We start from the raw sequence: 26,037 nt of genomic DNA, 5'->3' as shown, positions 1-26,037 counted from the left end.
ATCTTCGCTTTGAATTCTCTTTGAATATACTGTCTAAATGTCTTTACTGTCACTTATGATCAATTTAATGCATCCTTGCTGAATAAAAGTTAATTTCTTTAAAAATATCTTAGTGACCCCAAACAAAACCTTCTGAACAGTGGTGTATTGTTGTCGTTTTTTGTTCTTTGTAGCATGTCATATGTAATTTGCCCTTCACAGTGTCTCATGCACAGAAATTGACCATTAATATGCATGTTTTGAGTGTATTATATAATGAAACATTTTGTTTCCAGTTCAATTCAGGCTTTTGTTATGTAAACTCATTTTCATTCAGCTGCAGTGATGACTGAAGTGGCACCTTGGCATTATCTTTTCTCAGGATCCAATAAGAGGACACTGAAGGACCCATAGGAGCTGTACAAATGGTTAGGGTTCACATACAAGTGAATCAGATGAGAAAAATCTGCTATATTATCTGAGACGTTTTTATTTTCTTGTGGGTGAACATGACTTTATCTTATCAGAACCGATCATCTCTCTCTCCAAGCACATCTCCTGAAAGAAAGTCCTTTATCTCAAGCCATTGTTTTGTTATCTTACAATCCCCACGGAAACGTTGTTTTTCCTTTCACATGGTGGCTGACAGTTCTCGGCATGTGGCGGTCATTCAGATGGAAGGATGTTAGATCTTAAGCTTGTAAGGTGACCAGATAAAGCAGATACAGCGGTCTGAAGTGATATTACATGTTTTTGGAGTGGTCTTGCAAAATAATTATGCCCCCTCCAGACACTTAGTCTGTTTTCATCCGATTCATTCACTTAAAGTATCACCTGTGCTGTAACTCTTCCTTCTTCTTGCATCATTCTTGCCTATTGGTTTAGTTACTATGCGACACCTCTCGAGACGACATCATCAGTGAGAGGAAGTGACACACAATGATATAGAAGAAAATTTGTATTTCCCATATGAGGAACTTCATAGACTAAAATTTTTTTTTTTATATTTAATTACTATTTTATATTTTTGCAAGTCCATCCACAATGAAGGGGTATGCTTGGACCAGCCAATTATTCAAATTAGCAAATTATACATCGTGGTAAAATATTTTTGCTCAGGCAGGAAGAACAAATGCCTTTGTTTTGAATTCAGGTATATACTGTATATATATTGTACTCTACCCTTCAAAAATCTGAGGTTATAAACATAATGTGATGCATATTTCATATTGTCAGTCAGTCATAAATGAAACAGGTAAGATTTCTGTACTCAAAAAAAAAAACATCATGGCATAGTTCATTATTGTGGCAGAGTTTATAGTATATTTGTATCTATTTTATTTCATTTAAATACTTTTTTAAATAATCATTTGTTCAAATTGCTTAGAATCAACATAAAATATTAATTTAACTTTTTATTCAGTTAAAAAAAATGAAAAAATATGGTTAGTTGTGGAACAAGCAATATTCAATCAGTTATAATGTATGAGATTAAAACAAATTAGATTTATTGATGATACAAATATAACCCTGGTTATTGTGTATTTAAAATACATAGAGTTTGTTAATACTATTACTATTATCTTTTTCATTTATGCATGACTGTATGACATTCATTTATGTACAGTATCTCACAGAAGTGAGTACACCCCTCACATTTTTGTAAATATTTTATTATATCTTTTCATGTGACAACACTGAAGAAATGACACTTTGCTACAATGTAAAGTAGTGAGTGTACAGCTTGTATAACAGTGTAAATTTGCTGTCCCCTCAAAATAACTCAACACACAGCCATTAATGTCTAAACCGCTGGCCACAAAAGTGAGTACACCCCTAAGTGAAAATGTACAAATTGGGCCCAAAGTGTCAATATTTTGTGTGGCCACCATTATTTTCCAGCACTGCCTTAACCCTCTTGGGCATGGAGTTCACCAGAGCATCACAAGTTGCCACTGGAGTCCTCTTCCACTCCTCCATGACGACATCACGGAGCTGGTGGATGTTAGAGACCTTGCGCTCCTCCACCTTCCGTTTGAGGATGCCCCACAGATGCTCAATTTGGACATTTTCACTTAGGGGTGTACTCACTTTTGTGGACAGCGGTTTACACATTAATAGCTGTGTGTTGAGTTATTTTGAGAGGACAGCAAATTTACACTGTTACACAAGCTGTACACTCACTACTTTATATTGTAGCAAAGTGTCATTTCTGCAGTGTTGTCACATGAAAAGATAAAATAAATATTTACAAAAATGTGAGGGGTGTACTCACTTCTGTGAGATACTGTATGTCTGACAAATACCCATAACATTACGTTTATTAGGCTTTTTTAATGCGAAAACTGTGTAAATCCAAATAGATGGAAATTACATATGCAATTCAAATACATAAATGTTAAATTTAGGTCTACATATTTTTTTTTTTGAGCAGCAGGATAATATTTGCTGTGTTCAAGCAATAGCAGCCTAAAATTTCCACTCTCTTACACTAACTCTTCCTGAAATTTTAATCTCCAGAATCCTCTGTGTAGTCGTTCATCCAGAGCGGCTGCTTGTCTTTGTTGAGTGGAGGATGTTTTAATTATCAGTGATACATTTGCATTTGCAAGGGACAAAAGCACTCTGCATTAGTGCAGCTTGTCTTTCATTTCAGACATTATTCCCTAATGCCCTCTTAAACATTGTTTTAGCAGCGCGTTTCCATCCCTGAAGAACATTATAATGCCCGCTGTGTCTCTTCTCTCTCTTTGGCTTCTTGTCAGGACAGAGGAAGTAGAGACATATCTCGTCACAGTTGATTGATATAAGCAATTTTGTGTTATACTGCTTCTTTTTTCGCTGACTGATATTTGCGATTAGCTCCCAGACGGGTTTCTCTCATGGGTATTAAATGAGTTTTCATAATCCGATAAACTGCTTTGATTTATGACACAGGTTACTGCACACTAACACCTCTGAAGTACAGCATTGAGTCTTTATGTCAGATTGTCTTTGTCTTATAGGGAAGAAATTATGTTATCAGACACCTTATGATGCTCATCTCAGTGTTCAAATTAAGGGGATGTGGTGCATTTTATGAGAGATCTGGCAAGCTCTACCATCTCCGCCTCGCATGCAATTACAGCACCCTGTCCGGCAGGATGAGACTCTTTTTTCTTTTTCTTTTTTTTTTTGCAGTTAATATATGATTTTGAATTTCGTTATGGAAGTGTGAATGATATTTTATAATGAGAAATTGGTAATTCAGAAATATATGACTGTGGTCTGCCGATTCTTTCATAAATGTTGGAGCTGTGGTGCACAAGGAGGTGTCTGTGCTTATTGGGATGCAGATTTTTCTTTATTTGCTGTAAATTAAAGGAAAAAGGCATAAAAAGGCCATTCATTTATATAAAAACCCTGACAAAAGTATATTATGATTTAGCACATTTGGCTGTTGATTATCCTGCCTCTTACACTAATATTGCCAAAATAATAAATAAAAAACTTGAACATGAAATAATCATTTGAGTTGAAATTATATTATTAGCTTACTTGTCTTTATCTTGAAAAAAAAAAAATTATAATGTAGAAACCAATCTGACCCTGTTTAAAAACACATATGCTGGTTATGTATGTTTCGAAGCATGGCATCTAGTTTAAGCTGGTCCTTAGTTGTTCCTTAGCTGGTCATGAGCTGGTTTAAGCTGGTCCTAAGCAACTAGCTCTAGCTCAGGCTATAACCAGCTCAGGACCCACTAAGGACCAGCATAACATGCTAACATGTTTTTGTCTGTTTTAAGTGCTCTATTATCCAGCTCTTTGTGTCTCTTACTGGTTCCTTGCTGTATTTTTTCTTTTCTTTTCTTAACTGGAGACTCCTAAACTTCTAACCATGTATCAAAAGGTTAATGCTCACTTTAAAAATAAAAATTAAAATCTCAGAGGCTATTTTTACCACTTGAGGTGCTTCAACTTACGTTGAAAAGAGAGAGCCCATGAAAGTAACACGTCTGTTACACAAAAATTTACACATGAAACAGTGGATGATTACTGTAATTAATTTGTCTAATGTAGCAATCAGCCAAACATTTCCTCCTGAGGAATAATAATCCCAATAATGAGAGGAAGGTGCTTCAAATGCACTTAATGAAAAAATCGAAACTAACTGTAGACAGGAGAACGTTCAAATAAATAACAGATTTTCACATGTCTTCACAAGACATTAAACAACTTTTTTAAAAATATTAAAATATGGTTGTATTGTCAATATTATAGTGCCCTGGTAAAGTATTCTGAAATTATAATCAGAACACTAACAATTTCAATCTAAACATCACAAAGTGTATATTGGTGTGACTGACCAGCGAGTGTTTGTACTCTTTGCAAACTTGAATAATGAATATAAACTAAATGAAAAGTTTATCATGTTGCTGAAAACATATCCTTGTGTATTACTACTTTTCATTCTGTACATGCATAATGAAGGGGTATGCTTGGACCAGCCAATTATTCAAATTAACCAATTATACATCTTCGTGGTAAAACATTTTTTCTCTCTTTTATTTTGTACTTTCCTATTTTTTGTATATTATTATATTTTAGAATGCATTCCTGTGATGGCAAAGCTGAATTTTCAGCATCATTACTCCAGTCTTCAGTGTCACATGATCCTTCAGAAATCATTATAATATGCTGATTTGATGCTCAAAAAACATTTACTATTATTATCAATGTTGAAACCAGTTGCGCTGCTTAATATTTTTGTGGAAACTGTGATACATTTTTTTTTTTCTAGGATTATTTGATGAATATAAAGTTCAAAGGAACTGCATTTATTTGAAAAATAAATCTATTATAACATTATAAATGTCTTTACTGTCACTTTTGATCAGTTTAATGCATCGATACTGAATAAAAGTATTAAGAGCTTTGACTTGAGGTGAAAAAATGGACTGCAAAAAATGAGGTGCAAAAGAGGGAGACCATGGAGTGATACAAGAGTCATGAAAGTAACACCGGTCTGTTACACAAAAATTTACACAAAAATTTAGTGGTCGTTACACAAAAATATTTGACTAATCAATGCCAAGATTTACTAGTGAGAAGCAAGTACTCCAGAAAGGTGTGTAATAAGAGAAGATAATGATAGCCTAAAGTAAGGTTCATGGATAATAAAAATTTCAACCTTAGCTTAAATAAAACACAAAGCTCCAGACAATTTCCTGTTGGTACCAATTATAGAGACACAGTGGTACTCTGCAATTTGTTGTAAAATGCTTAGGATTTAAACGATACCAGTTTTAATATTGTAGAAATTTATTATGTGAATGTGCATGTGATTTAGTGAATCAGCTATATACTTATGAGAATCCCTTTTTTGTATGTGTTTTTCTGTCATAAACTAGCATGTTCTTTTTCTTTCTCTTCCTAAAGTGCAGTGTCTGGAGATGACTACTAAGAGGAAGATCATCGGCCGCCTGGTGCCCTGTCGATGCTTCCGGGGGGAGGAGGAGGTCATCTCAGTGCTGGATTATTCCCACTGTAGCCTGCAGCAGGTCCCTAAGGAGATCTTCAGCTTCGAGCGCACACTAGAAGAGCTCTATCTTGACGCCAACCAGATTGAGGAGCTGCCTAAGGTAAGTTGTCAAGTGTCATCTTAAACATGCATAATATCTGCCTAACAGTGGATACATCAACTCCTGAACATCATCTTATACAGCAGTACAGCAAAGTGGTGCATGAAATTGTGATTATTGATATGATTGTTTCCTTATAAAGCACTAAAAGTGTTCCACAATGGAAGTTTATTAATATTATTGATTATTGTCTATAGCATTTATTTTGATATACTTCTTAGATAAGTGTTTAAGTATTTTTACACTTAAACTCAGTGCCATTCTTAATCTATTCTGTCATCATTGCTTTGTACCAATGTTAGTTTTTGCTCATTCTTATGTAACTTTATTACTTTGAGTTTGTTGAACTTGAACCATTTAATGCAAATCTGTTTCCTTAAACCATTTAAGTAGCTATATAGATGTTAAGACATAGTTAGATTTGTTATCTGAATTCAAACTGAATGAGTAGAATAAACTTAAATTCTTTAAGTTGAGTTTACTCTAATGATTGACTAAACCAACACTAAAACATAAGTGAATTTAACTTAATGTATATGAGTTTACAGTACTCATACTTATTGGTTTTAAAACTTAAATGGTTTAAGGCAGTCGGTTTCCTCAAATGATTTGAGTTACCGTAATTATCAGGTTTTACAGTGTGGGTTAACACGGTGTTTCATGTTTAACACTGTTCATACTTAAGTTATTAATCTTGGGTAGTCAGGTTTTCAGCATCCTTCAGAAATCCTTCCAATATGCTGATTTGGTGCTCAACTGCAATGTTGAAATGTTGTTCTGATTAAATTTTTTGTGGAAACTAATACATTTTTTTTTAGTACTCACTTCAGTGAATGAATGAATTGAGACTACAAGATGGTTTTAAGCTGATTGTCAGCTCTGAAATATAAAAAAACAGATTGTGTGACAGAGTTTATATGGTTGAGTTTTATGATAAAATACACTGCACAGCCAAAAACAAAAAGTCGCTGTTTGGATTTTAATAGGCAGATACTTAAGAATCTATGAATGGATCATTATCACAGTGACTATTATGTTTATATGTTATGTTATGAAAAGCTACATACTCCATCTTTGAGGGTTAAAAGAACCATTGCCAAACATATAACATGCTAGAAACATAATAATCACTGTAATAATGATCCATTCATCGATTCTTAAGTATTTGCCTATTAAAATCCAAACAGCGAGTTTTTTTGTTGTTTTTGGCCGGGCAGTGTATATAAGCACAATTACTTAAAAAAAGATACAAAAATAATAAATAATGGGTGATGTTATTGAACTTGTTATTTAAAAAAATCAAACGAGGACCATAAGGATGAAGAATGACTTTGATATTGGCTGATTTTTAAATGGTTTTATAGTTATCTGTAGGAACACAGCTATGAAACCTTATATAGAAGATCTTTTTTTGTTGGTCAAAGTGTGTTTCTTTTAAAGATACATTAGAGTAAATAAATCAAATATTACTGAATGAGATGGTAGTGAGGAGTGTAGTGTGAAAATCCACATTTTTTATTTCATAACCAACAAGCTGGACAACACCAGAACATAATCAGGGCCATTGCTTAGATTTATGGGGCCTGTCATGAAATTATTACAGGTAGGGCTTCCCTCAAAGCCTTGATGATGGTTCTGCATATACTGTAAAACTCAGAGTTTCATCCAAAAATGAACACAACCTTCAACCAGATCTCTCTATTTCTCCGTCTTTCTCAGCAACTCTTCAACTGTCAAGCGCTCAAGAAATTGAGCATGCCTGACAATGACCTCTCCAGCCTGCCAACCACCATCGCCAGCCTTGTGAATCTAAAGGAGTTAGATATTAGTAAAAATGGTATATCCTTTACTCAATTTATTCTATGTTTACTGTTTTAATTCATTTGTCTTTCACATTGGTATGATTGTATATGATTTTACCTTTAAACACAAATGTATCAACATGGTAAAACCGGCTTTATTTCAGGTATTCAAGAGTTTCCAGACAACATCAAATGCTGTAAATGTCTATCAGTTGTGGAGGCCAGTGTAAATCCTATAGCCAAGTAAGTAGAGCTGCTCACATCAGGGAAATTAAATGTTTGATAATTGTACTATGTACATGTGGGTTATTGACAAATCCATGTTCATTTTTATTGTTTTTATGTTGAGTATGTACAGTATATGGATTGGCTGTATTTATTCTCTTCCCACTCAAATGGAAGCAGTTAGTCGTGTTCCTGGTTTCCTTAAGATAAAAGTATTAAGTGAATGTACAGTATATGTAAAAACTAGATATTTTTTAGCTCATTATTCGTTTGGCCTTCAGTCTGAAGCTGAGCTTAAAATCTTTGATTCAAAAGTTTATGATAGAGGATCAAACGTTCAGGATCCAGTACGTGGTCTCTGCAGACAGCCCTTTTCTTCATATCATGATTAAATCAGCCCTCAAGTGACTCCATTTACTGGGATGCTAACAGAGCCAGTAGAAGGGGAAGTGTAGAGGGATTACAGATGGCTCTCCCTGCTCCTGAAGTACTTAACGCTTATCAAATCTTAAGGGCACTGGCCTTTGAGAGGGTCTGATCACCTCTCTGTTCCTGCAGGCTCCCAGACGGCTTCACCCAGCTCCTCAACTTGACACAGCTCTTCTTAAATGACGCCTTCCTTGAATACCTGCCTGCCAATTTTGGGAGGTAAGTGCTTCATCGTGGGCCTCTCTGTTTCTGCTCTGCTGGGAATTGTGAAACAGCTCTTTAACACACCTGTCTGAGTCGGTCCCATTCTTGTAGTTGCCATCGTAGTGTTTTTATTTTTAGATGTTATTTTGTATCCAAGGAGCAGCATGGTGCTGATTCTGGCAGTGATTTGCCTAAAGCTTTCATGAATAAATGGGTTCTTGCAGCTCATATTGGGTTTAATGATAAATGGTTATTTCACTTGCATTGGGGAAAGGGGGATTCATTATTGCAGCTTACATTGGTCAAGGGCTGTTGCATTTAGTTTTTATAAAAGAATCTGCAGGAATTCACTAAGAATTAATTGCCCTGAAAACACTGTGTATTTGCGCGGACTGTCTGCGTTGTTATAGCATTTGATTCATTTTCTTTTAATCAGTCTTTTCATGCTCTTTTAGAAGGTGGTAACAAAATGTAAAGGGCGGCAGGTGAATAGAGCGTTTGGAAATTTTATAGCAAGAATGGCACATTAAAGGATTAGTTCACTTTCAAATGAAAATTACCCCAAGCTTTACTCACCCTCAAGCCAGGTGTATATGACTTTCTTTTTTCAGATGAACACAATCGGAGATATATTAATAAATATCCTGACGCATCCGAGCTTTATAATGGCAGTGAGTGATACCAACGAGTATGAAGCTAAAGAAAGTGCCTCCATCCACATCCATCCATCATAAACATACTACACATGGCTCCGGGGGGTTAATAAAGACCTTCTGAAGCAAAGCGATGCGTATGTGCATTCTGCCAGACCGCCTTCCGTATTCAACTTAAGAAAAAAAAAACGTAACTGGCATCTCGTCAGTTAAGCCTTTTCTGTAAATTGAATAGGGAAGGTGTAGGATGTAGTGTAAGCTTTTTGAACTGCAAGAGTTTTACACTTTTTTTCGTAAGTTGAATACGGAAGGCAGTCTGGCGGAAGCTAGATATTTTACTTTATAACTTGTTAAATATGGATATTTTTTTACACAAATGCATTGCGTCACTTCACTTCTTATTAACCCCTCGGAGCCGTGTGTAGTATGTTTATGATGGATGGATGTGGATGGAAGCACTTTCTTGAGCTTCATACTCATTGGTATCGCTCACTGCCATTATAAAGCTCAGATGCGTCAGGATATTTATTAATATATCTCCGATTGTGTACATCAGAAAGAAGAAAGTCATATTCACCTAGGATGGCTTGGGGTAATTTTCATTTGAAAGTGAACTAATCCTTTAATGTGTCTGGTTAAACTGCATTGTGAGTGATTAGTAAATATATATTTTTGGTGCTCAAATACCACATGTGAAGTGGAAGAACTGTTGTTTAGTAAATTCATCCCTCTGTGTTTGCTTTAGAAAAACTTTGAGATGGAGATTTTTTTTTGTTTTTCAGATTGTCTAAATTACGGATCCTGGAGCTTCGTGAGAATCACCTGAAAACTATGCCAAAGTAAGTCACTTAATTATTTTTATGAATAATTATTTGGGTCCTGCTAACATGGGATCAATAAATAAATACAAGCCATTAAAAAGCAAAGGAAAACTGTTTGGTGTAGGACCTTGGGTCTGTGGCTCATCAAAATGTTTTGTTTATTTAGATTCATCAAGAGGCTGTTTTTTTTTTTTAATAGTTTTATTTTTTTTTAATAGGGTGTACTTTTGCTTTATTTTTATTTTGCTTTATTTGCTTTACCTCTTGTCAAATATTTTTCCCCCACAAAGCATTTTGAATAAATTATATTTGATTTCTTTACACTGCCTTAAAATGTAAAGAGCTAGATGGAGCTTTTGTCATTACACCTACTATAACAGCCGAGCAAATAAGGCAATATTGATGTTTGAGTTTAATGCAATTTCAAATAATTACGTTAACATATAAAACTCTTCTCTTATCTTCCCTGAAGAGAAATTTTTCTTTTCCATTTTGTTCATCCCTTAGTAATGTGTGACATGAGTTAGTAACAGAGAGTCAGTGTAGCAGAGTCTACAATGTCATTTGTCACAGTGGGGAAGACCTTTGGACTCCTCTAGAGAGAAACACATATTGCACACGGCGGTTTATGCTTGCTGACTTGTTCAGATGTCCTGGTTCAAGACTATTTTTATCTGCCACGAATAACTGCCCATCCTTCCTTCCAAACCAGACTGTATGAAGTAATGTTCTCCAAACTGGGAAAGAGGTGTTTGCCCACATGCAGCAGCATATTGAATGTGGGCTATGTCATTACGAACATTTGAGTAAATTGTTACAAAATGTTCTTTATTGGGTGGACTAATATTTTAAATCCTAAACATAAAGGTGCATTTAACAATATATGAAGTGAGATTTGATTTCTTTTCTTGTCATGTTGCAGGTCAATTCATAGGCTTTCGCAACTGGAGCGGTTAGACTTGGGAAGCAATGAATTCTCTGAACTGGTAAGAAAGATGTTCTCCTATTGAACACTTTTATCAATGGGACAGCTGTTACCTCACTCGGTCTTTACCCAGCATGGATTTTGGCTTTAGCGGGGATAGAGGAGGGGGTGGGGGAAGCTATTGCCTCCATTCCCAGAGTCTCTTGTCTCTGTTGCTGCACTGCGTTGGTTGCATCATGCGCTGATCCATTATTCATGAGTTGGTTCAAACACGCAGCGCTTGCCATGACAGAACGTTCACCACTGAGCTGCATTTAATTGGCTCACCCAAGCTGGAGTAAACAATGGCAGGGAATTTATCATATGTATCCCAGGTAGCCCCACTCACAACTTGCCTATAGCAGTTTCTTTCAGTGCTTGATGCTCGCAGTTTTGCATTCATTTATTTGAGTATAAATCAATGAACAGGTCTGTGAGCGGACAAATTACTGTGTCTAGAGGAACTGTGGCAGTTGAACTCCAAATTAGCCATTAATAGCAGATTTCTTCCAATAATGACTTTGCTTTGGTGATTGTTCGATTAGGAGCTGTTGGTTGTTTTTAAAACTGGTCCCATTTTGGAAACATTTGTACTAATGGCTGGAAAAACAGTTTAAGCTAGGGATGATATCGATAATAAACTAATTATACTTGTAGTGTACTTGTAAGTGTACTATTTTAATACTTCTTGTGACTAAATTGGCCCATTTTTTAGTGTATAAAAGTATACTTTAATGTATACTTCAAGTGTAACAGTATCAACTTTGAGTACACAACTAGTTTACAACTACGTTATATTTTTTTCCTATATATTTTATTTTTGCCCAGCCCTATTTTAAGCTTCCCTGTACCAAACAGGTGGAGTCTGTAGAGTTGTGAAATTACTTTTGTGAAAAAACTTTGTATCAGTGTCATACACACATTTGGAATATCCAGGGCACTTTGTCCTTGGGTGATGAAAAAATGCATGTGCGCATCAATGCTTCCAAAGGGAACAGATGGTTTGGCATTGCAGTAAACGTACTTTACTGCTCAAAGCCCCCAAGTAATAAGAGAACACCCATCAACACTTTCTGGTTCTGCTGTCTGGACTTTCAATCTCTGTTTCCCAGTTCCGGATGACTTTTCAAATAACTTTTGACCTTTCCTGTTGGCAGCCCCATCAGTGCTCTTTTAATTTGTGCTCAGCTCCCTATCTTCTTGAGCTACACTCTTGATTAGTGGTATATCAGCCCCTTTAATAGTGGTATTTTTTTTAGCTACTACTTTTGGTGAAACCTCTTCATGGAGTGATGGAGTCCCATTACTTTTTGAAGGCATTAGAGGAACAGATCCTGTGTTTTCTTGTATAACTCTAAAAGTAAACTATTATCAAACCTAAAAATAACATAGCCTGAAAAAATAGCTTAAACATCTGTGATAATGGTGATTTTTGGTCTGTTTCACCTCAGAGGTATTGTCATTTATTCATTCCATGTTTTGTTAGTTAAATGACAGAATCAAACAAAATCAGACATATTAAAAGTTTTAATAACAGGGCTACAAAAATTGCAAGCCTCATAAAATGAACAGAAGATTAAACAGCTCATATAATAATCAATTTGACCTTCTCTGGTTAACGTTCAACATTATCTGAACGAAGGTAAAGCATCTCATTTCAATGAGTTTCAGGCCCTGTTTTGTACTCTTTAATGGAAAGTACCACATCTTTAATGAGAAAAACAATAGCACATTAACAAGCAATAATCCTCAACTGAAATTTTACTTAGCGGTTTCCTCAAGTATTTTTTAGATGCGTTGCATCATGTCAGGTAATCATGGCATAGCAGTTGCACAGCCTGAAAACAATCATGTTTCATTTATTATAGCTCTGTTGGTGTCATGAGAAATATTTCTCTCTAACAGCACACCGTCCTCAAACAATGGTGTTGAGAACGAAGCACTGATGGCATGAGGCATTTGTCAGGATATCTGACTCTTGCTGTGATGTTGGCAGATGTTGGTTGGTGTGGTGCCCTGAGCTGCAGATATTTTCTTAATTGAAGTCCTTGCTGAGGGGATCATGAAGGGACAGATGCTGAGGCTCAAAGAGAGAGAAAAGCAGAGAGAAGCCATTAAGAACTAGATGAGTCTGCGGCACACAGAGGATTTGAGTCTTTTGAAACTCGATTTAAAACAATAATTTGTTTTTGAGGCCTCTGGAATGTTGATATTTGTCAAGATCTTGCTTTTATTTGATAAGAATTGGTTATTGGTTTTATTACCTTATAATGTTTGTGCTTATAATGATTCAAAGGATGTGCAGTAAAGTGATTGATTTAATATCTAATACCCACTCTAAAGTGATTTTCAGAAATGAAAATAGGCTCCAGTATTTCCTTTTTACAATAATATTTGATTTAGTTTTGCTTTTTGAATATCTTGGATGATGTAGAAAAGCAAATCAAGGTTCTCAGAGAATTTACAATACATTTATCACCACATAGTGTCTCTCTCTGTTTTAGCCCCAGAACCATTCAAATTTTCACTATACATCTAATCTTTCAGTTTGGGGGTTTATTTATTTATTTACATATGTTAAAGGCCTAAATATGTACATACACTTTGCCAAGGAAAGTATTGTATGATTCCTCACCTTGAGAGGAAAAACAGGTTTTAAAAAAGCTACTCTCTTTGAAGAAAAGGTTAGAACCTTAAGATAGAACCATAAAGGGTTCTGCACTTCATATATAGAACCTTTTGGGGTTTCCATCATGGGATTATTTTATGGATTTAGTTTTAATTAATGCATTTTCTTTTTATTCATTTTTTATTTTAATAGAGCAGCTTGTAAACATACTTTATTACTAGAAAAATTGAAATAACCTGTTAAATGTGAATGTATTTAGCAGTTATTTAAGACATTTCTAATTATATAGAACCATTTTGACGGAGCTCTTTCAAATGCAATACAAATGTGTCAGTCATTGCTTTGGTTAACAGATGATATGAGATGTAAATAGCGACTGTGTTATGGAGTATGATCAGATATTTCTTTTAACTGTTAATTGTTAACTTGCATTAACTTCGCTCAAATAGCACACTTGGCCAGCTACAGAGAAACTGGCAGCCAGGCAAGAGACAAATGACAAATCCTAAAAGGCGACATCACTACACACATTCTGCCATCTACGGTTAGCCAACCGTGCTGAGAATTCCGGACCCAGAATGGTTTGTAATTGTGCTGTGCTGAACCAAGCTCAAGGAGAAATATAACTGGAGGTTATATCCTTAAGGTTCTTAGAACTGTTTGGTCCGACAGTGTAAAAGCAGCTTAAGAGTGTATACCATAATGATTTAATTAACATTCATATATTGGTTTTCATTTGTGATGCAAAACTGTATATATTGTTCTTTTGTTGGTCATGACCCTCTTTAATGTTACAGCCAGAAGTGCTGGAGCAGATCCATAGTTTAAAAGAGCTGTGGCTGGACAACAATTCATTACAAACCATACCAGGGGTAAGCACAGGGGTAATTTCAAAAGTAGAATAGCTTTCCAGAGTAGCATCTATTGCATTTACTAAATATCAGCATACCTTGTCATACATATATTATATCAGTAAGGCTAAATTAACATTTTATCATTATATAATCAGTTTCTTGTCATTCTGACATTCCATTATTAGGGATAGAAGAACTTGAGTGCCAGTAAATGATGACAAAATCTTTGTGGAAACTATTGGAAGTTGACAACATGATATTTTAATGTAGATACTGGACTATAATATATGTATAAAGTATAATATATGATTTCTTTCATTTATCTCTCTTGTTGTCTGCTGAAGTCTGTTGGGAAACTGAGGCAGCTGCGATATCTAGACTTGGCCAAGAACAGGATTGAGAGTCTAGATGCAGATATCTCTGGCTGTGAGTCCTTAGAGGACCTACTTCTTTCCTCCAACATGCTGCAACAGTTACCTGATTCAATAGGTGAAGTTCCACTGCTCACTTTTTTCGAAATATTTGGGGTTTTAGGGTTTCAGTATATAAGATAACTTGTGTATGATGTATCTTTATGATGTTACAGGAAAGTTGAAAAAGTTGACAACATTAAAAGTTGATGACAACCAGCTCACATCACTGCCTAACACTATTGGAAGGTTAGTAACTCACTTACAACTCATCCAGCTGTGTAAAAGAAAAATGACAAAGGCAGAAAATACGTTTGAGACGTCTTAGATCGTAATCCCTGAACATTCCTCTAATGCCGTTTTTTTAATGTTTAAGTATATAGAATTTTTGTTGTGGTTTATAGCTATATAATAGACTTATGATGCAGGTCTTTAATGACCTGAGACTTTGTAATTATTTATATACAACTTTTTATGATGACATTTAGTGATACTGAACTCTAGCTTATAGTCTCTGTATTGGATTTCTCAGTGAATTGCCATCTGGGGCATGATCTAACCATTCTGCAGCTCTGCTGCTGTCATTCTGGCAGTTTTTCTCACCCCAGCATGAGAAAATGCTGACTGTCAACTTCAGTGTGACTCTCAGCTCAAACAGTACTTTTCTGTCTTTATTACCTATATTTGAGGGAAATTGTGTGTAGAGTCCTGATTTGAAAAAAAACATTAGTTTCTGGGATTAAAATGTACAATTAATTTAAAACCCTAAACAAAGTAATTGGATCAAACCTCCTTAGAGTCAATATATTGTTTAGCTAAAATCTGATAACTTGTAAATAAATAAATCTATTGTTTTGCTCATTCTAAAAAATGAGTGCCATTTGTGTCTTTCATACGCTACTGTTCAAAGATTTGGGGTCAGTAAGATATTTTTTTCAAGAAATAATGCTTTCATTCAACAAGGATGCATTAAAATTATCAAAATGACAGTAAAGGCATACAAAATATCTTATTTTAAACTGTAACATTTCACAATGTTGTTGTTTTACAGTATTTTTGTAAATAAATGCAGCCTTGGTGAGCATAAGAGGCTTTCAAAAAAATTTTTTTTACTGAGCCTAAAACTTTTGAATAGTAGTGTTGGCATGTAAAAATTGATTTTAATAATAAATAGCTGATGCCGTTTTTTTTAAAATGTCTTATTATAGTAATATCTTTTCTAAACAACTGATCATTGGAAGTGGATATAAGTAGAAGTATCAGCATTGATTTTTTTTACTTACGAAATTAAACTGTTAAACTGTCAACCCTGTAATCTTTCTGAATAATTATATCACAGCATACTGTATATTTAGATGTTTAAATTCATTTGAGATAGCACAATGCAATTAACACTGAAAAATATTACCTTATATTGGTCTAATAAAATGTTTTAAATCTTCCAGAAATTAATTTTACAAATGACCTTATCAAACCCGTTTCATAAGTTTGACTTTGAATTTTTAATGCAAAATCAAATGGGAAATTCAGGGACGAAGTGTATACACCATATTTCACAGCATCTGTTAATTGAGAGGTCATATTTTCTGCAGACTGCCTTTTTCATTTATCATAGCTGTCACCACTACCTCATTCCTGTGATACTATACTCCATGCATCTCTCTTCTTGGTTTGTCATTGCTCGGTTCTGTGTGTTGTGTTAATCAAACATGCATCTTAAATGGGCACCTCAGTGCACGTGGCAAAACCGGGTAAGTAGACCAGCGAGTGTTTGTATTCCCCACACGTCTGCCACAGCATGTTTATTTAGGCAAGGGCATACCTTTGCATCCATATCTTGCTTAAAGAGACACAATGAAAGCTCTACATATGGAAGGCCAGCTGGACCGGTCTGCTAGTACAAATGTTGTACTAATGACCTTACTTAGCTTAACAAATATACATTGACCTCTTTCAAATTCATTAAATTAAAAAAAATGACAAAGCGGAAAAGGAACAAAGAAACAAAATACATAAGAAAAAAGCAAGAAAAAAATGTTTTATATGACTAATGTGAGGTCCAAATGCATACATTACTAAAAGTACTGAAACTCATTTGACTCAATAAACACTGTGGCATATACCAGACCATTGTAAATGCTATAAACTAACATAAGGTTTGTTTTAAGAGCCCAGTATTTCATAGGATAAGAGTGTTTTGTACAACCACCAGAACTGCATTGCAGTGTAGTATATTTAGTAAAATCATCATTAATCCCTTTAACATGTCTTCTGTTAATCATACCTTTGTTACGTGGAGACAATGGTTCCACATAACTCATAATTCTCATTTTCCATTAACAAAACTCATTTATTCCTTGTCTTAAAAAGATATGAGCCCTAGACACTCATACTACTTGTATTGAATGTACTGTACTCAGGCATAGATTCTTTGTATGCGCATTGTAAACATTTTAATGGGATGTTTGAATGTAAATTGGATATTAAAGGAATAGTTTACCTGTCACCATTTACTCACCTTTATTTTCTTCCAAACCCTTATGACTTTCTATTCCTTCTTGTACTGGCCTCTATTTTCCTTTGAAAATGAATGGGAACTGAGCATGTCAAGCTCCAAAATGACAAAATAGCACCATAAGCATCATAAACTGACTTCGGTACTGCATGTTCCAAGTCTTATGAAGCCACACACTCTAAGAAAAGTCTGTAAAAATAGGGCCCAAAATACTGTGTTAATATGAAGGGATTTTCCATATTGATTTTTCACAGGTGTTTTACCCATATTCTGAATTATGCTTTTCAAACATTCGATTTTTTAGGGTTTAAAAGAAATGTCTGTAAATTTCCTTAAACGGATAATGTCCTGGCAGAAAAATGCCAATACGTTTTCCATTTTTCTATGGATTTTTTTCTTACAGTGTATGATTACTTGTGAAAATACTGTATATTTATTGATTACCTTCCACTTGAAATATAATTGACGTTGATCGTGCTATATAGGTAAATAAAAATTTTAGGTCTGTTTCTCACACAAGGCTTTTATATGGCTTTAGAAGACTTGGAAAATAGTACACAAATTGTTATGGACTACTTTTATGATTTTTGCCATTTTTGGAGATTGACAATCTGTATCATCATTCACTTTCATTTTGAGAATATTCTACAAAAAAGAGTGTTCTACAAAATGAAAATCAAATGGGTTTGGAACAACATGGGTGAGCAAAAAAAAAAAAAAAAAAAAGGAACTCTTCCTTTTAAGACTTTAAAGACGTCACATGATGCATACATTAATCTTATCATCTCATGAAGTGTTTTCAATAGGCTTTCAATAGGCATTAATCTACCTTGCATAACTGCACACTCCTCACCTTTCTCTTACATCTGCCAGTTTATCACTTTTAGAGGAGTTTGACTGTAGCTGTAATGAACTGGAATCCCTGCCTCCCACCATTGGCTACCTGCACAATCTTCGGACATTTGCGGCCGATGAGAACTTCTTGGCTGAGCTGCCCAGGGAGGTGAGTAGTATTAGTGTCCTGCTCTTTCTACAGAATTAATACGGGAAATCAAAGATACATTCTCTATATATCTTATATCTCTTTGTGCTGAAAATACATCCTACTGTAGACCAGCTATGTTTGTTTAGATGGTTGCCAGTTTAAATAACAGTTAAAAAAAACTATTAAAACTGTCAAAACAAGTTTAAAAACGTGTGTTCAAGCCTGTCTACAACAGTAACTTAGCCAGATCAACACTGCTCAGCTAAAACCAGTTAACCAGTTAAATCCAGACCATTTTGTATTTCTTTCTGAAATTACTTGCAAACAAGGCAACTCCATGATATCTTAATACCTTTTATATAAGTCTGCTGTTTTTATTTTGCACAGTCTAAAATTATGGTATGTGCAGACTGTTCAACAGGGCCACAGCTTGAAAATTGTTAAACACCTACATTACCGTTCAGAAGTTTGTGGTTTGTATGATTTTTAATGTTTTTGAAGCAAGTCTCTCATGCTCATCATTTGTTATTTGTTTTTATTACAATTTAAAATAACTCTTTGTTATTTAAATATATTTTAAAATGCTATTTATTCCTGTGATGGCAAAGCTGAATTTTCAGCATCCATTACTCCAGACTTCAGTGTCACATGATCCTTCAGAAATCATTTTAATATTCTGATATGCTGCTCAAAAAACATTTCATTATTATCAATGATGAAAAAAGTTGTGCTGCTTAATATTTTTGTGTAAATCATGATGCATCTTTTTTTAAGATTCGTTGATTGAAGAACAACATTTATTTCAAATAGAATAATGCGTCCTTGCTGAATAAAAGTATTAATTTCCTTAAAACAAATCTTACTGACCCCAAACCTTTGAACGGTAGTGTATTTGCTTCCCACAATCCCAGAGAAATAATGTTTACTGTGTACATACAACACACAAAGCAATATTAAGGATGTAGACACATCAAACTAAACATTACACATTTAAAAATGATACAATATTATACATTTTTAGCATTCTGTACGCCTGATGGTTCACATACATTTTGAGATCCACTAAAGTGGCTGAATCCAGCACAGCGAAAATCTGTAAAACCAAATGCTTGGTAATGCCCTGCTGACCTTCACTTACCTCACTCGCTGTATTGACAGTTTACAAGAGTCATTTTACCTGAGAGAAAGAGAGAATGCTGATATCCAACAAAAAAAGCTGACAAAATTGCACCTTACCAGAGCTATCATATCCTGTCCTGTGCTGCAGATTGGAAACTGCAAGAATGTCACGGTCATGTCCTTGCGCTCCAATAAACTGGAGTTTCTGCCTGATGAAATTGGACAGATGACAAAGCTACGTGTTCTCAATCTAAGTGACAATAGGTAACACCTGATGTTCCTGTAGTTTTATTTTCTTTTCATTTTATACCCTGTGCACACATTTATCACACCAACACATGATCTTCAACATTGTTTAATAAATAAAAGATGAGACACATGAAAGTCTGCTCAAAGCATAGAAAGTACTTCAAACCTCTTATAGGTTTGATGAATAGTCCTGATCGGTTTATGTAAAGCAGTGAAGATGGTGTTTATTATTTTCCATAATGGCACAGTAATGGGGCATGACATATGAAAAGTGCCTGGCCTTCCCACAGGCCAATTAAAAAAAGCTCTTTATGAGCTGTGCGGACAGTTTAGATGCTCTGACTGCGATTACCTGGAAGCAGAGTAATTAAACTTAACCAAGACTAAACGCGGCATAGCCATTAGAGTACCTGAGTTAATGGGCCCCTTAAATGGACAGAATCCCCACAGGTCTTCATAACATTTTAACTACACCAAATAACTCCCCCAACAGTCTCATTTGGCTTTTGACATCCATGTTTTACCTTTTTAAATGATCATGAACTAATTCTTTATGTTTTGTTTTGTTTTGTTTTAGGTTAAAGAATCTTCCCTTCACGTTCACTAAATTGAAAGATCTTGCTGCACTCTGGTTATCTGACAATCAGGTTGTTATCTGGACCTCCTTTTTAAATTGTGTACAAAGTCTATATAGTATTTGGACCACTTTTAACCATATTTTATAAATGGTTTAATACAGTGGGCCCCCAATTAGTGTTTGGGCACATATAAAACTTGATATAACAAAACATTTAAAATTGTTTTTCCCCCAGAATTGACTCTAAAAAATTAATGTAAAAAAACAAAACAAATTTACACAGTAAAATACTGTTTTCCATTGAAACAGTAATATACCATAAAACAATGCATTCTGGGTAATATTTTTTCATTTAAGAAAAGAGGCCTTTAGGCTATTTTCTCGAATATGACAAATAATATTACCCAGAATGCATTGTAATATACAGAATGCATTCTAATATACTGAATATTTTGTAAAAACAATGCATTCTGGGTAATATTTGTAATTTTCGAGAAAGTAGCCTATAGATGTGCGTCTGAAATCGCATACTGTCTGAGTAGGTACTACATTTGAAATAGAACTTACTTTGCAATCGTTAAAAAAGTATGTGTATTATGAATGTAATCTGGACATACTACATCCGCCATGTTGTCATTATCATGTAATCTACCGGCGTCAGTTATGTTGGTTCAACTGTATTCATAAATCCTCTCCTGTGGCCTCATGGGATAGTAAAGTGTCCATTGAATGCGCACTTCAGAATCTCGCCGGAAGTAGTAGGTCATCTGGGGACTTTTCGCCTACTGTTTTTAGAATACTATGAATTCAGACATACTACTCTGTTGGCGTACTGTTTTTTGCATACTATATAGTAGAGGAGTATTCGATTTTGGACACAGCTTAGGTTACTTTCTCAAAAATGACAAACAATATTACCCAGAATGCATTGTTTTTACAGTATATTACTGTTTCAATGAAAAACGGTATTTTACGATGTACATTTGTTTCTTTTTTTACAGTTATTTTTTTAGAGTGTACTTTTTTTACTATTACTTTGAACCAAATGCTACTTTGTTTTATTTTTTATAAAGTAATTCAATGACGTTCATACATTTATGTATCCAAATATCTTAAGGGAGCCACTGTATTTAATTGTCTGTTAAATGTGGTTAGAAGTGGTCATAATACATACTACCATTTAATAAATGTCATTTGACAGTTGTATTTGTTTACAACAGTTCTCTTTGTTATTCAGTCCAAGGCCCTTATCCCCCTTCAAACAGAGGCTCACCCTGAGACCAAACAGAGAGTCCTTACCAACTACATGTTTCCTCAGCAGCCCCGGCATGATGAGGGTAAGAATATAGTAAATCAGCCGTTTCTCTTTTCTTCTTTACATTTTACCGGATTAAAATTTTTGGATGGATGTGTTTTCTCCATGCTGCAGATTACCAGTCTGACAGTGACAGCTTTAATCCCACTCTCTGGGAGGAGCAGAGACAGCAGAGGATGACTGTGGCATTTGAGTTTGAGGACAAGAAGGAAGAAGAGGACAACTCAGGAAAAGTGAAGGTCCCCTTAGGAATTTAAAATGTGAAATAGCCAGCACCTTTGGCCCCGTTTAAACCTGGCATTAACATCCATCTCACGTGATCTGATCACAGATGTTAATATCAGATGTAACCGGGAAGACTGCTGTATCTGGTTAGCTTTGATTAATGAAAAACCACCTTTAAGCATCAGAAAAGGTCATATCGCTGCCATGTGGGCTAAATCCTCTTCCCTCTATCTGCAGGTTGAGATTAATCTGAAGCGCTATCCCACCCCTTACCCAGAAGACCTAAAGAACATGGTGAAGTCAGTGCAGAACCTGGTGGGTAAAACCACTCACCCCCTCAACACTGAAAAATGCTCTTCTGGGACCAATATGGAGCTCCACAGTCAAGACAAGTATGAGCCCAAGTGGCCCATTGCTCCTAAGGAGGTAATGCTTCTTTATCTTTTTTTATCACAGTGCCTTACCTGGGTTCATACATCAATGTCTCTGCAATTTGGCTACAAAGTGCACATTTTTTTAAATAAAAAAGATCAGACTCTGAATTTTGATTGGAATACTGATAAACAAATACCTGTCACTACTATATTAATGCACCAAGTTACAGTTAGACCAGAAAATTTCAAAATAGGGCCAAGGGACCACCTGGGAGACCCTGCAACTTTCATGAAGTAAAATCACTAAAAGCCTTCTTTCAGCCGGAAAAAATAGTCCCTGACCATGAACAGCAACAGAAGTTACATTATTACGCTATTAGATGATGGCAAAGCCTGTCTTTATGAGTGTATCAGTCAGTAGCGAAGACTTTTATATTGAAAAGACTGAATTGTTGTGAACACGGAACAAGACGCAACTGACAAATGGTTTGACTAGCGCTGTCAGTCATGGGAAAAACCTTTAACTGTTAAAAGGACAAGATATTGCAGTGGACATTTAAACAGATTTTTTATTATGAACATAGGACTGACCTGAAGGAAAATGCTAAATCTGAATGCAGGTAATACTTTCTCACAATACTCTTCTACATAATACAGTAAGCTTCAATGAACAATATAAATTGAGAACAAACAGTTTACGTTGCTAAGGGTGTTGTGAAGTGATACACAGAACCGTTGGGTGAAGCGGTCATAGCCGCAGGAACTAACCATTATATATATATATATATACACACATACATATATATATATATGTATATATATATACACACATATATATATATATATATATATATATATATATATATATGGTATTATATTAAATTGTATTATATTAAGAACTATTTATTGAACATTAGTTTCTTTTATTATATTGATGTTGCTGCAGTTTTATAAACACAATCAGAGGCAATATGATAACCCTTGGTAAAATAAAAAATGTGACTTGCTTGAATATCCATCACAGTTGAATATCCGAGTCACAGTTTTTGTCATTGAATCATGAAACACTTTTAGATTAGCGTATGTTCTTTACAGGTGACGGAGCGAGAGGTCAAAGACTTTTCTAAACCACCAATGTCTGATCAAGGTGTCATCCACAACTCAGCCATTGACATCCCAAAACGCAAAGACAAAGAGGATCTGACTGAGAGCTCGGAAGTATGACAAGTTTTCTCTTTTAATTTTGTCTCTTTTAAATGCTGAATGCCTTAGCTTTATCCTCTTAAAACATTTACGCACAGTAATATCTCGGGGTTGCAGCTTATTTTACGCTCCCTTTAACCTTTATAATGGTTAATTATTGTAACTACAAAACACATTAGGGATTTATAAAGTCAATAATTTTAAAAGAGAAGGACGAGAGCGTGTAATGAAATTTAGGCAGTAGTTTCTTTGTTTTTGAAAGCCTGGTATTTGCATCCTTGGTGTCTGAGTCAGTTTGGTTGTACTGTATGTATAGAAACTGTTGTGTAGTGCTGAGAGTGTTTGTTAAAGGTTAGCTGAACCTGTGGAGATAAAATACACAAAGATCAGTGCAAATGTTTCATCTCTCACAGCCAGCAACCCCCCTCTCCAACCGCCAGAGCTGCAGTGTTGTTTAGGACACAGGATAACAAAGAAGTCATTAACTTTGCCTATGAATATTAGAGCAGAGCTGATGCAATTAGTAATGAATGTCACAGTCACCTTGTAGGATGCTTCATTTTTTTTTTTTTTTTGGTAACTCACTTTTAATATAACCTACAATTATTTACTAGAGATCTAGACCTACAATGTTATTACTCTCACTCAGTCTTCAGTTTTATATCCCGTAGCACTGCTCAGTTGTACAGCTGAAAATCTTTTAGTAAACAGAAATAAAGGTCAGAGTGAAATGTCAAGAACACTCAGAGGATCCATTAAAGGTCCCTATATGAAAATATTAATTGAATTCAGGAATGGTTAAGATGATTTGAGTAAACCAGAATAAATCTCAAAAACAGCTACATTCATAATCCATTCATTGATGCCAGGCTTTTCTATGCTTGCAGTAGCTCTTTGTTTAGAATAGCATACAAGTGCATGGTGTATTGTGTCCATCGCAGCTTGGCCTCACACTGCTTCCCCCCATGGTCTCAAAGACCCCCCCGGCCAAACTGTGGAGCTACAAACATTATTATTATTATTATTATTATTATCAGGGTTATCGGGACCTTGGGAGTACCAGTGCCATAAACCTCATGTTTCTTACACATACTTTTCTTTCTAGACCATGAGAATCCATTTTTGTTTGTTTGTTTGTTTGTATATATGTATGTATGTTTGTTTTGCTTAGATTTCTTTACATCGCGTCGTTCCCAAGCCGCAACAGCCAGAGAATACGAGCCTGGCCGTTACTTCCTCTTCCTGTTTCTGCCTCATAGTAAGTGGCTGAGAGACCAGACAGCAGAAAATCAGCTAAGCATATGGGGTGGCTCATTTCAACTGCCTTCAAAGCAAATTAAATTCATTTTCTCAGACACCCCCATTGTGGGTGAAACATTTGTTAAATACACGCATGGGTTTGTTTCCTATAATTAAAAAAAAAAAAAAAAAAAAAAAAAGAGGTGAAATTCGGTCACTCCCAGTCCATCAGTTTCCAGCATGTCAGTGTTTGAATTATAGTCGGGCTAGAGAGGAGATTGGCCAATTTTGAATTGTCATTTAAATTTGTTATCACAGCAAGAGATTGATTTCTCTAATGACACACAAATTAATGATTCCAAAACTTTTTTAATAAAATAATAATTAAAAAACAATAAATAAGAGCTATTATAAAAGTAATACATACAGTACCTGTCAAAAGTTTGGAAAAAGTTTTTTTTTTTTTTTAAAAGAAGTATCTTCTGCTCACTAAGGCTGCATTTGTTTAATCAAAAATACAGTAGTAAAAAAAAAAAAAAAAAAAAAACTTTTTTTGATGTGAATATATTTTAAAATGTAATTTATTTCTGTGATGGAAAAGCACCATTCAGCACCATTCATTTTTCAGTGTCACATGATCCTTCAGAAATCATTCTAATATGCTGATTTGGTGATCAAGAAACATTTCTTATTATCAGTGCTGAAAACAGTTGTGCTGCTTAATATTTTTGTGAAATACCTTTTCTTCAGGATTCTTTGATGAATACAAAGTTCAAACAACAGCATTTATTTGAAATAATTTTGTAATATTATATATAAATGCCTTTTACTGTCACTTTTGATCAATTTAATGTATCCTTGCTGAATAAAAGTATAAATTTCTTTCAAAAACAAAAAAACTGAACACAAACTTTTGAATGGTAGTGTATAAGAGGTCTTTATTCCAAATATCGGGCCTCCCTGGAATCTTTGGTATAATTCGAACACTGCACAACATGCATCAAATGGCCCCCATGCTGAATTTTGTTCCCAGTTCATTTAATATAAATAAGAAAGCATTAGCCTGCCCCATCAATTTACACAGTCACATTTCTTTTGACCCTTTGTGCCAGAGCAATGAAGAAAAAAGACAAAATAGAAAATATGAAGGCAGAGAAGGGGAGAGGTGGCTTTAAAGGAATAAGGAAATAACACAGAGACGTTGTTCTGAGAGAATGTTCTGATATGTGACTTCCCTCTTGCTCTGCTGCCGGTTGTGTGAGCCAGCCTGCTGATGAACAGTCAGGTCTGAGAGGTGTGAGTGTGAGACAGCTGTGAGAGACCTGGAAGCAACTGATTTGCTCCTGGGGGATTTGACCAGACAAGCCAGGACAAGGCCTGTGAATCCTAACAGTCTACATATTACTAATGATGAATCTCAACTTGATGTTGAGGTGTGAGATCACACTCTGTTACTTCTGATATAGTTCTCAGCTTCAGTTTTGTTTAACTTTGAGGTCATTTGGGGACACTGTTTGCGTTTTATAATCATGAAACTGTCACTGTAATATAATAAGGGAATTGTTTAAGCATATTCTAATGAATGACTCATTTCAATATACTGTAAAAGCTTTAGGGAACCTACGGTAAATACTAGCTACATTCA

General features: G+C 35.0%; 1 protein-coding gene across 1 annotated transcript in view; it reads left to right on the top strand.

Annotated features, from left to right (window-relative positions):
• lrrc7 (leucine rich repeat containing 7) overlaps nucleotides 1–26,037 on the top strand; it is an 82,342-nt gene that overhangs the window by 36,970 nt on the left and 19,335 nt on the right. The window contains 18 exon segments of the mRNA XM_051897125.1: nucleotides 5,398–5,600; nucleotides 7,320–7,437; nucleotides 7,567–7,645; nucleotides 8,186–8,275; nucleotides 9,696–9,752; nucleotides 10,657–10,720; nucleotides 14,125–14,199; nucleotides 14,526–14,670; nucleotides 14,768–14,840; nucleotides 16,325–16,342; nucleotides 17,980–18,109; nucleotides 19,359–19,474; nucleotides 20,037–20,106; nucleotides 21,274–21,373; nucleotides 21,466–21,590; nucleotides 21,814–22,002; nucleotides 23,046–23,168; nucleotides 24,325–24,411. Of these exon segments, the coding sequence (XP_051753085.1) occupies nucleotides 5,398–5,600; nucleotides 7,320–7,437; nucleotides 7,567–7,645; nucleotides 8,186–8,275; nucleotides 9,696–9,752; nucleotides 10,657–10,720; nucleotides 14,125–14,199; nucleotides 14,526–14,670; nucleotides 14,768–14,840; nucleotides 16,325–16,342; nucleotides 17,980–18,109; nucleotides 19,359–19,474; nucleotides 20,037–20,106; nucleotides 21,274–21,373; nucleotides 21,466–21,590; nucleotides 21,814–22,002; nucleotides 23,046–23,168; nucleotides 24,325–24,411 (1,862 nt within the window).

Source organism: Ctenopharyngodon idella, chromosome 6, assembly GCF_019924925.1.
Source record: "Ctenopharyngodon idella isolate HZGC_01 chromosome 6, HZGC01, whole genome shotgun sequence".
NCBI classification, from domain to species: domain Eukaryota; kingdom Metazoa; phylum Chordata; class Actinopteri; order Cypriniformes; family Xenocyprididae; genus Ctenopharyngodon; species Ctenopharyngodon idella.
The sequence above is the reverse complement of the archived record's forward strand: the minus strand, read 5'-3'. Positions and strand labels throughout refer to the sequence as shown.